Consider the following 15,192-nt stretch of genomic DNA (forward strand, 5'->3'; position numbering starts at 1 on the left):
AGGGTTTAAAGATGATGGGATGATAGGATGGTAATGTTTAAGGATGGTAGGGTTAAAAGACGGTACAATGGTTGGTACCAACCAAGTTGGTAGTATTTGAGGACAGTTGGACAGTTAGCAGACACACTCTTCCTGTGTCTTTGCTCAGTGTTTAACATTTGTAAGTGTGTATGTTTTTATGTGTATCATGCTGTGGTCTTGTTGTGTTTGCAGGCTGGTCTGGAGGCGGTTCAGCGCGAGTTTTCGTCCTTGCAGGAAGTCAGTTCCCATCGTAAGAGGAGGTCTGCAGAGATCCTCAGTCTGCTGCTCAGAGACCTCACAGACATCGGCAGTGTCCTTGGGACCACAGACCTCAAAGCGGTAAGACGAAATGTTCCCCTCCTGTCCAACATCCATCAGTACTTTTCAATTTCTCTTATTTGACTGTCAGTCTGAGTTAAATTAAAGTTTGTCAGCTGTGGGTCAGCAGGTTTACTGAAGCTCCTCTGATTAGGAAAAATGGGAGGTTGTGATGTGTGAAGATTTTTATTTTTGTCCTTTTATGCATTTATATTAAATAGTGCAGTGGATACAGGAGGAGAGTAGAGTTGAATGATGTGTGGGAAAGCGACAGAGGGTTGAAATCGAACATTAACCACTCACTGAGGACTTCTGTACACCAACTAACAGCTAGGTCTACTGGAGCCTCAGGTCGAGATGATGAATTGATTATCAGCACTGCAGTGATTTAGTCAAGAAAGATAATCAGACCCTAACTTAACTGAAACTGGACTCTCGCTCTGCTCTGTTTGTTTCCATAGTTACCACAGTCCAGCTTTAGGGTTACGGTTACATATATCCATGTACTTCATTTCCTTTATTCAATTAAATATAATCATGAAAACACGAAACAAATGTATCCTGTCCTGGTATAAGCAGCAGGTCTACACCTGAAACTGTTTCCTCATAAAGACGAGTCAGATTAGTTTCTCCTTAGATAGTTGAGATCAGAAGTCTCTCCCCCTCTTGATTCTAATTGGAGGTGAGGAAGCAGTGACATTGATGAGTACGGCAAGGTTTGTAAAAGTTGAACCTTCTTTGAACCAAGAGCGCTGTGAGCGCAGCAACAAAAAAGAAAATGGGGCTGCCAGCAACAAAAAAACGTAGTGTAGACTTATAGACCTTCTGTAGTGTAGACCCGTAGTAGTGTAGACTTGTAGTTGCGTAGACCAGTAGACCTGTTGTAGATTAATAATAAAATAATAATAATTTATTATCCTTTATTAATCCCATGAGGGGAAATTCTGTTTTACACTCTGTCTAATGAACATGCTACACAAATATAGGCCGAAATACACACACGTGATCCTATGGACATGCATTAATGGAGAGGTCTCAGAGTGAGGGGGCTGCCCACAGCGAGCGCTGCAGAGCAGTTTTGGGGTTCGGTGCCTTGCTCAAGGGTACCTCGGCAGTGCTCAGGAAGTGGACTGGCACCTCTCCAGCTACCAGACCAATTTCCGGACATGGTCCGTGCCAGGACTTGAACTGGCTCCAATTCCCAACCCAAGTCCCTACAGACTGAGCTACTGCCGCCCCAACTGCCCTAGACCCGTAGTAGTGTACACCTGTAGACCTGTAGTAGTGTAGACCAGTAGACCTGTTGTAGTGTAGACCCAAAGTAGTGTAGACCTGTAGTAGTGTACACTGGTAGACCTGTAGTAGTGTAGACCTGTAGTAGTGTAGAACTGAAGTAGTGTAGTAGTGTAGACCTATAGTAGTTTAGAACTGTAGACCTGTAGTAGTGTAGACCAGTAGACCTGTTGTAGTGTAGACCCAAAGTAGTGTAGACCTGTAGTAGTGTAGAACTGAAGTAGTGTAGTAGTGTAGACCTATAGTAGTTTAGAACTGTAGACCTGTAGTAGGAAGGCAGGATGATAACCTATAGTAGTGGAGATCTATAATAGCATAAACCTATAGTAGTGTTGACCTGTACATCTGTAGTAGTGTAGACCTGTAGACCCCTAGTAGCTTAGACCTTTAGTAGTGTTGACCTGTAGCAGTGTAGACCTGTTGACCTGTTGTAGTGTAGACTGGAAGACCTGTAGTAGTGTAGACCTTTAGACCTGTTGTAGTGTAGACTAGTAGACCTGTAGTAGTGTAGACCTGTTGTTAAGTGGGGGTTGTTGTAAATGTTCAATGATGAAATCGTGACAGACTGTGAATTAATTTGTCAGACAACACAGCAACAGAACACACATCGCTGACCCATGCTGACCCATGCTGACCCAATATTCATCTACACAGTGTTGCTTACATTCAGCTAGAAGGTACAGCCTACAAAGTCCTTACCATTTGGTTAGAGTTCCAATAGGCTAGAAAGAAGACATTACCTTGACTTGTAAATGTCAGACATATACATTCCAGTCTCAGAGAATCACATTTCCTTTCCAGCTCACAACAAACACTTGGCTCCTCTCCAAATATAACTCTGCTGCTATGAGATGTCTTACACATAGTATCACAGACCTAGAAGAATTACCCTTAGATGGTTGAGAGAATTAAATGATATATCCACAAAATTATTAAGGTGAATGAATTCATGAAAATATGTACTAACACCTGTAGACCTGTTGTAATGTAGACATGTAGACCTTTATAGTGTAGACCTGTAGTACTGTAGACCGGTAGACCTGTAGTAGAGTAGACCCATAGTAGTGTAGACTGGCAGACCTTAGTAGTCTAGACCCGTAATAGTGTAGACCCGTAGAAGTGTAGACTCGTAGACCTGTAGTAGTGTAGACCCATAGTAGTCTAGACTGGTAGACATGTAGTAGTGTAGACCCGTAGTAGTCTAGACTGGTAGACCTGTAGTAGTGTAGACCTGTAGTAGTGCAGACTGGTAGACCTGTAGTAGTGTAGACCTGTAGACCCGTAGTAGTGTAGACCTGTAGTAGTGTAAACTAGTAGACCTGTAGTAGTCTAGACCCGTAATAGTGTAGACCCGTAGAAGTGTAGACTGGTAGACCTTTAGTAGTCTAGACCCGTAATAGTGTAGACTGGTAGACCTGTAGTAGTGTAGACTGGTAGACCAGTAGACCCGTAGTAGTGGAGACCTGTAGACCCGTAGTAGTGTAGACCTGTAGACCTGTTGTAGTGTAGACATGTAGACCTTTAGTAGTGTAGACCTGTAGTACTGTAGACCGGTAGACCTGTAGTAGAGTAGACCCATAGTAGTGTAGACAGGCAGACCTTAGTAGTCTGGACCCGTAATAGTGTAGGCCCGTAGAAGTGTAGACCTGTAGACCTGTAGTAGTGTAGACCTGTAGTAGTGCAGACTGGTAGACCTGTAGTAGTGTAGACCTGTAGTAGTGTAGACCTGTAGACCGTAGTAGTGTAGACCTGTAGACCTGTAGTAGTCTAGACCCGTAATAGTGTAGACCCGTAGAAGTGTAGACTGGTAGACCTGTAGTAGTCTAGACCCGTAATAGTGTAGACTGGTAAACCTGTAGTAGTGTAGACTGGTAGACCAGTAGACCCGTAGTAGTGTAGACCTGTAGACCCGTAGTAGTGTAGATCTGTAGACCTGTTGTAGTGTAGACATGTAGACCTTGAGTAGTGTAGACCTGTAGTACTGTAGACCGGTAGACCTGTAGTAGAGTAGACCCATAGTAGTGTAGACAGGCAGACCTTAGTAGTCTGGACCCGTAATAGTGTAGACCCGTAGAAGTGTAGACTGGTAGACCTGTAGTAGTGTATACCCATAGTAGTCTACACTGGGAGACATGTAGTAGTGTAGACCCGTAGTAGTCTAGACTGGTAGACCTGTAGTAGTGTAGACCTGTAGTAGTGCAGACTGGTAGACCTGTAGTAGTGTAGACCTGTAGTAGTGTAGACCTGTAGACCTGTAGTAGTGTAAACTAGTAGACCTGTAGTAGTCTAGACCCGTAATAGTGTAGACCCGTAGAAGTGTAGACTGGTAGACCTGTAGTAGTCTAGACCCGTAATAGTGTAGACTGGTAGACCTGTAGTAGTGTAGACTGGTAGACCAGTAGACCCGTAGTAGTGTAGACCCGTAGAAGTGTAGACTGGTAGACCTGTAGTAGTGTAGACCCGTAGTAGTCTAGACTGGTAGACCTGTAGTAGTGTAGACCTGTAGTAGTGCAGACTGGTAGACCTGTAGTAGTGTAGACCTGTAGACCCGTAGTAGTGTAGACCTGTAGACCTGTAGTAGTCTAGACCCGTAATAGTGTAGACCCGTAGAAGTGTAGACTGGTAGACCTGTAGTAGTCTAGACCCGTAATAGTGTAGACTGGTAAACCTGTAGTAGTGTAGACTGGTAGACCAGTAGACCCATAGTAGTGTAGACCTGTAGACCCGTAGTAGTGTAGACCTGTAGACCCGTAGTAGTGTAGACCTGTAGACCTGTTGTAGTGTAGACATGTAGACCTTGAGTAGTGTAGACCTGTAGTACTGTAGACCGGTAGACCTGTAGTAGAGTAGACCCATAGTAGTGTAGACAGGCAGACCTTAGTAGTCTGGACCCGTAATAGTGTAGACCCGTAGAAGTGTAGACTGGTAGACCTGTAGTAGTGTAGACCCGTAGTAGTCTAGACTGGTAGACCTGTAGTAGTGTAGACCTGTAGTAGTGCAGACTGGTAGACCTGTAGTAGTGTAGACCTGTAGACCTGTAGTAGTGTAGACCTGTAGACCCATAGTAGTGTAGACCTGTAGACCTGTAGTAGTGTAAACTAGTAGACCTGTAGTAGTCTAGACCCGTAATAGTGTAGACCTGTAGAAGTGTAGACTGGTAGACCTGTAGTAGTCTAGACCCGTAATAGTGTAGACCTGTAGAAGTGTAGACTGGTAGACCTGTAGTAGTCTAGACCCGTAATAGTGTAGACTGGTAAACCTGTAGTAGTGTAGACCCGTAGTAGTGTAGACCTGTAGACCCGTAGTAGTGTAGACCTGTAGACCTGTTGTAGTGTAGACATGTAGACCTTGAGTAGTGTAGACCTGTAGTACTGTAGACCGGTAGACCTGTAGTAGAGTAGACCCATAGTAGTGTAGACAGGCAGACCTTAGTAGTCTGGACCCGTAATAGTGTAGACCCGTAGAAGTGTAGACTGGTAGACCTGTAGTAGTGTAGACCCGTAGTAGTCTAGACTGGTAGACCTGTAGTAGTGTAGACCTGTAGTAGTGTAGACCTGTAGTAGTGCAGACTGGTAGACCTGTAGTAGTGTAGACCTGTAGACCTGTAGTAGTGTAGACCTGTAGACCCATAGTAGTGTAGACCTGTAGACCTGTAGTAGTGTAAACTAGTAGACCTGTAGTAGTCTAGACCCGTAATAGTGTAGACCTGTAGAAGTGTAGACTGGTAGACCTGTAGTAGTCTAGACCCGTAATAGTGTAGACTGGTAGACCTGTAGTAGTCTAGACCCGTAATAGTGTAGACCTGTAGAAGTGTAGACTGGTAGACCTGTAGTAGTCTAGACCCGTAATAGTGTAGACTGGTAAACCTGTAGTAGTGTAGACCTGTAGTAGTGTAGACCTGTAGACCTGTTGTAGTGTCCTGCGAATCCTGACGGTCTCTCTCTGCAGATGACGGAGACAAGTGGAGTCATGGAGGAAGAGTTCACCACAGCTCGTCTCTACGTCAGTAAGATGAAGTCGGAGGTGAAATCTTTGGTGAACCGCAGCAAACAGCTAGAGGTCAACCTGACGGAGCACATGAGCAAGGTGGAGGCCAACGAGAAGGAGCTCAACACCTGTCAGCTGCTCGTCTCACAGGTGACGAGTGAAAGGGGCATATTGACGCATTCCTTTATTAACTTCTTTCGTATTTAATTTTACCTGCTGCACGCACACAGGCTGGCCCAATGGACTAATTGAGTGAGTGTGTGTGATTTATTCTTTATTTTTTTATTTTTTTTGGGGGGGTGGCTGCACATGAAAGAGCGCTTGAACAGTTGGGGTTTCAGTGCCTTGCTCAAGGGCACCTCGGCAGTGCTCTGGAGGTGAAGGTGGAGCTTCTCCAGCTACCAAACCAACTTCCAGACTTGGTCCACACCGGGACTCGAACTGCCAACTCTTTGGTTCCCAACCCAAGTCCCTGCAGATACTGTGCTATTATAACATCATCAATAAATAATCTGTATAATGTTGTTATTACATTATTAAATACAAATCATAATGTTCATTATTATCATGAATTATTATTATACAGTACATAAGTGTATCAATCAATGTGAATTATTATTATATATGAGTTCATTCATTGGTAACGTTCTGTGTTTGTTGTCTCAGCTTCAGGCCAAGGTGGTGTCTCTGACGGAGAACCTGCAGAAGGTGGAGCAGAAGAAGAGGAAGCTGGAGGAAAGTCAGGACGCACTGATGGAGGAGGTCGCCAAACTCAATGCCCAAGGTCAGACATGTGATTATGGTTTCAGAAAACACTGATCTCTGTTTGGCTGGAGACTTTTAAATAAGAACAATGTTAAACAGTAAAGAGACGACAAAGGTTTAATTTTACTCTGTGAAAGAAGCTTCAACCATATTTGTGTGTGTGTGTGTGTGTGTGTGTGTGTGTGTGTGTGTGTGTGTGTGTGTGTGTGTGTGTGTGTGCGCGTGCGCGTGCGTGTGTGTGCTTGTGTGTGCCTGCATGTGTGCATGTTCAGGTCAGATGCACGAGCATACAGTGATGGACAAAGAGAAGGAGCACATGATTAGACTGAAGGACGCCGTGGAGATGAAGGTAAAAGTTTTGTCCCAATTTGAAAGTTTACAAAGGAAATATCTCTACCTGAACACCTGATCATCACATGAACAATGATGATCATCCCCTTTACACCTGATCAATCACCTGAACACCTGATCAATCACCTGAACAATAATGATTATCACCTGAACACCTGACCAATCACCTGAACAATGATCATCATCCCCTTTACACCTGATCAATCACCTGAACACCTGATCAATCACCTGAACAATAATGATTATCACCTGAACACCTGATCAATCACCTGAACAATAATGATCATGATCCATTGATTGATTGATTGATTGATTGATTGATTGATTGATTGATTGATTGATTGACTGACTGGTTGATTTGTTGTTTGATTGGTTGATTGGATGGTAATTTGATTGGTTGATTGATTGGTTGTTTGATTGATTGATTTATTGATTGATTGATTGATTGATTGGTTGGTTGGTTGTTTGATTTATTGTATGATTGGTTTATTGGTTGATATTGTGGTTGATTGATTGGTTGGTTGGTTGATTGATTGGTTGGTATTGTGGTTGATTGGTTTATTGATTGGTTGGTTGATTGATCACTTGTTGTAGAAAACTCTGGAGGAACAGATGGAGAACCACAGAGAGGTTCATCAAAAACAGCTGAGCCGCCTCAGAGACGAGATCGAGCAGAAGCAGAGAGACGTTGACAACCTGAAAGAGTGAGTTATTGGATCCTTCATGCGGATCAATACCTGATAAACATTATTGATTATCTGTTTTAACAACTGATCAACATTATTGATTACTTTAGACATCAGTGACTGTTCAGCATTATGGATTATAATCAATAACGTCTAACTAAAAATTAGAGTAACTGATTATTCTTCTGATGGGTTCTATCGATGCAATCTGTTTAATCCAGTGTGTGTGTGTGTGTGTGTGTGTGTGTGTGTGTGTGTGTGTGTGTGCGTGCGTGTGTGTGTGTGTGTGTGTGTTAATGATCAAATTAATACATGATTGAACGAACATATTGACAAATTAATTTTTCGTTGTTTAGCGTGAGTCGGGCTCTGCAGCTGGAGAACAGGAAGCTTCAGTCCGACGTTGACAAACTAAAAGTTGAAGATCAGAACAAAGATCAGAAACTTCAGAAACTTCTGTAAGTTTGTTCTTTTGTTCTCTAACCCTGCTAATGTTCAAATATCTATCTGTGAAGAAACAGTTCATATTAGCTCCCTCTACTGTTTGTCACAATGAACAAAATAAACTAGCAGCTCTTTGTTCTTTGATGTGATGATGTTTAATGACTCTGTGATTAATTTGATGGTTTTTAATGAGTGTTTGATTCATTTGATGGTTTTTAATGAGTGTTTGATTCATTTGATGATGTTTACTGAGTCTTTGATTCATGTGTTTCTTTGATTCAGGTTTCTGAACGAGAAGAGAGAACAGGCTAAAGAGGACCTGAAGGGTCTGGAGGAGACGGTGGTATGAATATTAATATTATTTTCAATATTGATATTTCTTCCAAATCTTCTTTAATAAAATGATTTGTACATGTTTTTGGATATGATTATATGTTTCACCCCTTCCTGCAGCAGGTCTGAGATCAGCTGAGTTTGTTTTGTTTTCTCCAACAGGCCAAAGAGCTCCAGACGCTGAACAACCTTCGTAAAGTCTTTATCGAGGACATCGGGACCAGAGTCAAAAATGTAAGAAAAACATCAGTTAGGACTGAATGTGATCCACCAATGAGATTGAGTTTGTCTTCAGCTGGTTTTCCGTGACTGGTCCAGTCTGAACTTCTAGATATCAACCTCTCCTACAGACTGAAATGTGGTCATCCAATGAAAAAAAAGACAAGGGAACAGAAGAAGAAATTCAGTCAAAGGTGTCTCTATATGTTAACAACCCTCACCCTAAGCAAGTTAATGTTCAATATATCAAGGGGTCATACCATCATCATCACAACCGGCAACAATAACTAAACTATTTAATCGTTCAGCAAATTCAGAAGTTTACACTATGAGTTTTGTATGTGTTTTGATTTTCCATCGCATATGTTTTTACCATTTCATCCAGTCAGAGGATCTTTGTTTCTATATGACAGTGAGATGTTTGATGAACATCAGAGGATCTTTGTTTCTGTTTTTGGACCGACCTGAACACGTTTTGTTTGATTTTCTTCAGAGTTCAGAGAACGACTGTGACGAGGCCGGCGGCAGTCTGGCTCAGAGGCAGCGAATCATCTTCTTAGAAAACAACCTGGAGCAGCTCAGCAAGGTCCACAAACAGGTTAGTACACCTGTAAACAAAGTCCCACAATATATACCTCAGTGTTTTCAGTGAATTTAACTCTTTGTGATTTTAGTAAGTTTAACCCTTTGTAATCCGCAGCTAGTGCGAGACAACGCTGATCTTCGCTGTGAGTTGCCCAAACTGGAGAAGCGTCTGCGGGCGACAGCAGAGCGGGTGAAAGCTCTGGAAGCGGCCCTGAGAGATGCTAAACACTCTGGTGTAAAGGACCGCAAACGCTACCAACAGGAAGTAGACCGCATCAAAGAGGCTGTCCGGTCAAAGAGCGTCTCCCGGAGAGGACACTCGGCTCAGATAGGTGAGGGATCACACCTTCTCAACCTTAACAATAGCCCTGTGGGCGGCACTACTAAAGAGGATCCTGCTCCAAAAAGCAGGTTCTATAAAGTCTGACCAAATCCTGGTTTAACTGATAACAGTGTAAACCATAATTTCCCCTCAGGAATTAATAAAGTATTTAAAATATAAATTGATTACTAAAGACATGAACATTGGTTGAACTGAACCTAATTTTTTTTAAATTTTTGGTGATTGGGTTTCAGTAATGGAGGAGTTCTGTACTATTTCTTTCTGAAACTGCTTCAGCTGATCACATGACCTAACCTTTTCTAGCCAAGCCAATCAGAGCTGGGCATCAACATCACCAGCTCCAGCCCTCCAGTGCATCCATCAGGACCCCTATCCGTGGAGGGGGGGCCATGTCCAGTCCACGTCATCATTCCCACCGTCAGCAAACGCAGCATCTACAGCAACCGCAGCAACCACAGCAACCACAGCAGAAACAGCTGCAACAGCTTCATCAGAGCAGCTTCAAGTAAGATAGGTGAGTCACAAACACAGCAACATTAAAAACCATGTGGATAAACTCAGCAATAATAAAAAACCATGTGGATGGGGCACTTCATAGCTTAGTGGTTATGAAACTCTGCCTATGTATGAAGGCTGTAGTCCTCGTAGCAGCCGTTGAATTTGACTTTGGCCCTTTGCTGCATGTCATCCTCTACTCTCTCCTCCAAATACTTCCTGTCTCTTTTTCACCGCACCTTGGGATGCTGGCTAAAAATAAAAAAACAAAAGAGAAATAAGACTAGTGAGCCTATTTCCAAGCAAATTGCTTTGGCTTCTAATGGCCCAGCATTTGCAGGTGAAGCAGGGGGACGCTTGTGGTTTTGATTAGAGACTGTTTGGCAGCACAGTAAAGGGCAGAGGACGGCCTGTTGGCAGATATCCTAGGCCTGAGGGCTTTTCTTCCAGGGGCTGAGGAGCCTTGTCAACCTGTGTCCCAGCCCAGACAGACTCTTACACCACAAGGGCAGAACAGGCCAGTCGATGCCACACTCTACATACAGCCCAAGATTTGAACTGCTAACCCCAGCACCCCTGCAAGGACATCAAGAGTCAGTACCTGTGACTCCTTACTTTGAGTTTCAGGATGCCAGCAATAGACCTGACCATCTGAGGCCAGAGTGGAGGCACTACCAAGACCTCAAAATTCCACAATACCAGATGGGGGAGGACATCGAGAACTATTTGCTGCATATGAGCAAATAGCCATGACCTAGAAATGGCCTTAGAGTGAGTGGACCTGCCGGCTTGTTCCACTTATGACTGTAAAGGCACTGTAGGCCTACACTGCGTTGGACAAGGAGAGGGCCCGTTGCTACACAGACTTGAGAGCAGCCCTGCTAAATTTGATATCTCTCCAGAGATGTATGGACAGCAGTTCCGTTCCACTGCTGTTCCCCTGGTGAGAACCTCACTGAGACCTACCACTGCCAGAAGGGACTCTACTAACACAGGATCTGGCCCAAGCAGCACACCAATGAGGAGATTGGGAAAGTCTTCGTCTTGGAGCCACTACCAGTGGAGGGACTCCCAGCTGCCAGGCTGGTGCTACAGCAGGTGCAGGTGGACTAGCTACACATTCCATCAGTGCACCACACCAAACAGCTTTTGCGCATCCTCAGACAAAGCGACACCACTTAAACTTCAAGTGACATCATCTCTGCCCCAAACCATGGTGTGTCCATGGAGACAGACATCTTAATCCCAAAACTGATTTGACTGTGACCATTGATGAACAACCCTACCTTTTGACTGTTGGGGTGGTAGAAAACCTGCCTGTTGACGCCATCTTCAGCTTGTAAAATACCTGGAGGATACATGGTCAACCTACGAGAGGCCCAGAAGAGTCAAAAGACTAGGTACGACCAATAGGCTTGACATTGGGAGTTCCAGCCTGGCTAGGAAGTCCTGCTGGCCTGTACAACATCCCCTACAAGATGGGCCCAGTCACCCATCCAGAGAAGAAACAACCAGAAAACAGACCTACCATGTGAACCTTCTGAAAGAGTGGAAGAAGCACATAGTGGAGTCTACAGGGATGGCTCTGCTGGTATCTTTGGGTTATCTGGCTTCACCAACCCTAACATAAGAGACCATGATTAACAGTCATATCAACCTGATAGGTAAACCCAGAGTTTCAGAGAGCGTGTTCACATAAAAGGGGCGGAGATAGCTTCATATAACCTATCACAATCATAACTGCGTCTCCCGTCAGCAGATCGTCATATCTAACAAACTCTGAACAAACAATATTAATAAAATAAAGAATTTTAAGACAAACAGGTTCCCAGAGACTAAAGTTACACAGCTGCAGGAACAAATGCAGGAAGGACAACTGGTAGAGCTCCACCATCAAGAGATCTGATTGGTCAGTGTGCAGAGATTTCCACAGGTTGATCTCATATCTCTGGAGCAGGTTAGGTGTGCAGCATAAGCTACCGTGCCGATATACCCAGGTAAGAAGTGAACGACCTTCCTGGGATTGAAAACCCAGGGTTAACCCTGAAGTGACCTCGCTTTCCCCAAATCCTGCTTCGTTGTAAAGGCCCCAGGTCTCTTACAGTAAAAGGTGATGCCATTCGGTTTCCATGGAGAACTAACCACCTGTCAAAGACTGAAATGGTAAAATGGTAAATGGACTTGAGCTTGTATAGTGCTTTTCTAGTCTTCTGACTACTCAAAGTGCTTTTACATTGCATGTCACACATTCACACCACATTCACATCTACAGCAATAGCTGGGAAGATTATGTACAACATCTGTCCCTGGTTCTTGTGAAAATCCAGCAGGCTCGGCTGACCCTCAACCCCTCAAAGTGTGAGTGGGCTCTTTTGGTGTGTTTGAAAGACAGCCCCACCACAAGGATTTTTGCCATAATTCAGCAGCCCTATCAGCAACCAAAACAACCATGTGGATAAAAACAGCAACCATAGCAGATACAGAAACTGAGTGTTTTAAACAACATTTACAATCTTTAAATAACAATGAGGTTCAGAAATGTTGATTTCTGTAGATGTTCTTTCATATCTTCAGTGTTTAAAAATGAAGGCTTTTTGTTTTGAATAATTTATTTATAGCTTTTTCAGAAGACATAAAACATTCAAAAGGTTAACAAAGACCAGTACCCACCTCCCCCCATCCCACTCTACAAACTAACAGAAACAAAAAAAAGATATACTGTATATACAAAATGTATGTACATTATAAACCCAAAATGCAAAATACACATAAAAAAGACAAAAAAGTTAAATACACACAATTTACACATTGCTATGGTCATCCTTTGTGCAATTATACTGCGTAACTGAAAAGGAAAGGCATTGAGGTGTCACGTGGGTCCTCTAAGAGCTGTGATGTAGTCAAGGAAGGGTTCCCATATATGTCTGAACTTGGTTGCTTTGCCCAACAACTCTTATCTGATCCTCTCTATATATAAGGTGCTAGAGAAGTCTATAAGCCAGGCCTTCCAGACCTTTAGAATTATTATTATTATTATTCTATGCTTATGGCAAACAGCAGGGGACTCAGAGGGCAGCCCTGCCGGACACAGGTTTTGACGTGATTGTTTCTTGTGTCAGTAAATATTTCATAAATCAGGTTACCGTCATATAAATATGAAATATGAATATGAAAAATAATTCATTTTCATCTCGTTCTGTCTTCACAGTTTGCTGACAACTTGGCTTCAGTTTCCGTGTCTGGATGTTTGAATATCACCTTTCTGCCTTTCCTGAAACAAGACTCCTCAATTCTGCCACTGTCAACCTTAAAAACCATTTCACCTTAACAACCATACAACCTTAACAACTGCTCACCTTGACATTAATTCCACCTTAACAATGTTTACTTTAACAACTATTCAACCTTAAAGCAACACTCTGTAACTCCTCCTCCCTCAATTAGTTGTTTCAAAATCGATCTAATAGAACAATAACCTCCAACAGGGAGAATGGCGTCTCTCTCATGTCCACAGAGTGCCCTGCTCGCCTGTTTTCAGCACTATGTAACTTTGGCAGCGGGTCGAGGTCATCTGGTGAGAAGTGCGTACGTCTTTACGGCGTTAGTTCACACAGCAGCCTTCAGCTACAAAGCAGCCAGTTAGCCCGTCTCTGTACTGTTTGATAAGACGGCTGAGGATAAGAGGAAGAGGACGGAGACAGAGGAAGATAAGAGGAGAGGGAGAGAGAGAGAGAGAGAGAGAGCGCGAGAGAGACAGTCAACATCCCTGCAGATATTATTTTATCTCATTTACACTTGTAATTAAGTACGTAAGTAAAGTTGTTTTATACAGCACTTTTCAAGAGCATTTTTGAACACTTGTAGGCGGTTCAACGATGTGATGCTAAGACATGTGAGCAGATAATCAAGACTTGATGAAACAGAGGCATGACTTTTCAGCTTTTATAGAGTCGAGCAGAACGTTCTTACATAAAAGTTCTTACAAAGTGCCCCAAAGATAAAACAGAAAGTAAGGAAGGGCCCAGGACAGAACCCTGAGACACCCAACCACTGTCTAAACATCTCGATCAATCCCCCGTGCTCCATGTGTCAATGAGGTTATTTATCTACAGTATATGAGGTTCTGCTGGATTAGTAAATTATCTAGAACAGATTCAGACATTACCTTAGGCTGTATTGTTATAGGTATCATTGCTGTCTGATGTTTATCAGCTTTCTCTGCTGCAGAAAGTTGTCTAACCCGAGTTATGTCTCAGATTTGATACAAATAAATAAATCCATCTGACACCTAGAAGTTGTCTCTACAACGAGCTATAGTCGGCATGGTAACAGTTGAATACACATATTCCACATGCTAACAGTTAGCAAACAATGGGCTGAAGATGCTAGCAAAGTCTGATTTGATCTTAATCCCGTAACATTACTAACCTTCTTCAGTCGACTGATCTTTGGCTTCTCACAATGTTTTTGAAGACTTCTCTGGCCTGATTGGCAATTCATGCACAACAGTTCAGTTTCACTCAGAGACCATCGGTAGGCGCAACAGCGAACCAAACTGAATTCCTACATATTTTTGTATAAAATCATTCCACCTTAACAGCCAGTGCTCTCTGTCCTCCTCCTTAACGGCCAATCAGTGCTCTCTCAATATTTGGTATGATAAAGAGTTATTTAACTTGGTTAAAATCATTTGTGAATGTTTATTAAAGGGTTTAGCTAAGCGTTAGATGTTGATAATGTTTGATAGAGTGTTTAATTCAGAGTTGAAGAAATAAAATAATGTTGTGTTTGTGTTGTCTGTGCTGTTATGGAAACCAAAATGTTCATAATGTCATGTAAAGTTAACGCATCATGAACATGAAAAACAGTGTTAGTATCGTGCTGGATTCCCCTGAACGCATCATGAACATGAACAACCGTGTTTGTATCGTAATGGATTCCCTGAACGCATCATGAACATGAACAACCGTGTTTGTATCGTAATGGATTCCCTGAACGCATCATGAACATGAACAACCGTGTTTGTATCGTAATGGATTCCCTGAACGCATCATGAACATGAACAACCGTGTTTGTATCGTAATGGATTCCCTGAACGCATCATGAACATGAACAACCGTGTTTGTATCGTAATGCATTCCCTGAACGCATCATGAACATGAACAACCGTGTTTGTATCTTACTGGATTCCCCTGAACGCATCATGAACATGGGGTCGTGTATCCGTTTTTAAACTGTTAATAAATCAAGAACTCTTCAAACAGCTGTTTGTGTTCTTTTGTCTTTAAAAAATCTTTACAAATTATGTTTCTATAAATATATATTATAACTTCACTGTAAAACATAATAAAT

At 42.7% G+C, this 15,192-nt stretch overlaps 1 protein-coding gene and 1 long non-coding RNA gene across 3 annotated transcripts in view; one reads left to right on the plus strand and one right to left on the minus strand.

Annotated features, from left to right (window-relative positions):
- The window catches only part of LOC132987209 (kinesin heavy chain-like), a 31,266-nt gene extending 16,163 nt beyond the window's left edge, over positions 1-15,103 (plus strand). For both annotated transcript variants that reach the window (XM_061054108.1, XM_061054107.1), the window contains 12 exons: positions 214-360; positions 5,581-5,769; positions 6,286-6,403; positions 6,657-6,733; positions 7,330-7,439; positions 7,778-7,879; positions 8,148-8,208; positions 8,361-8,432; positions 8,911-9,015; positions 9,118-9,334; positions 9,649-9,859; positions 13,049-15,103. In XM_061054108.1, coding sequence (XP_060910091.1) covers positions 214-360; positions 5,581-5,769; positions 6,286-6,403; positions 6,657-6,733; positions 7,330-7,439; positions 7,778-7,879; positions 8,148-8,208; positions 8,361-8,432; positions 8,911-9,015; positions 9,118-9,334; positions 9,649-9,854 — 1,404 coding nt within the window. In that variant the 3' untranslated portion in view covers positions 9,855-9,859; positions 13,049-15,103. The remainder of the gene's footprint in view (positions 1-213; positions 361-5,580; positions 5,770-6,285; positions 6,404-6,656; positions 6,734-7,329; positions 7,440-7,777; positions 7,880-8,147; positions 8,209-8,360; positions 8,433-8,910; positions 9,016-9,117; positions 9,335-9,648; positions 9,860-13,048) is intronic.
- Positions 6,740-7,306, minus strand: LOC132987210 (uncharacterized). Its single transcript, XR_009675599.1, has 3 exons — positions 6,964-7,306; positions 6,862-6,902; positions 6,740-6,821 (listed from the first exon to the last, which is right to left on the minus strand). It is a non-coding gene; the product is annotated as an uncharacterized LOC132987210 (long non-coding RNA).
- Positions 15,104-15,192: the final 89 nt, after the last annotated feature.

This window comes from Labrus mixtus, chromosome 13 (assembly GCF_963584025.1).
Source record: "Labrus mixtus chromosome 13, fLabMix1.1, whole genome shotgun sequence".
Lineage (NCBI taxonomy): Eukaryota > Metazoa > Chordata > Actinopteri > Labriformes > Labridae > Labrus > Labrus mixtus.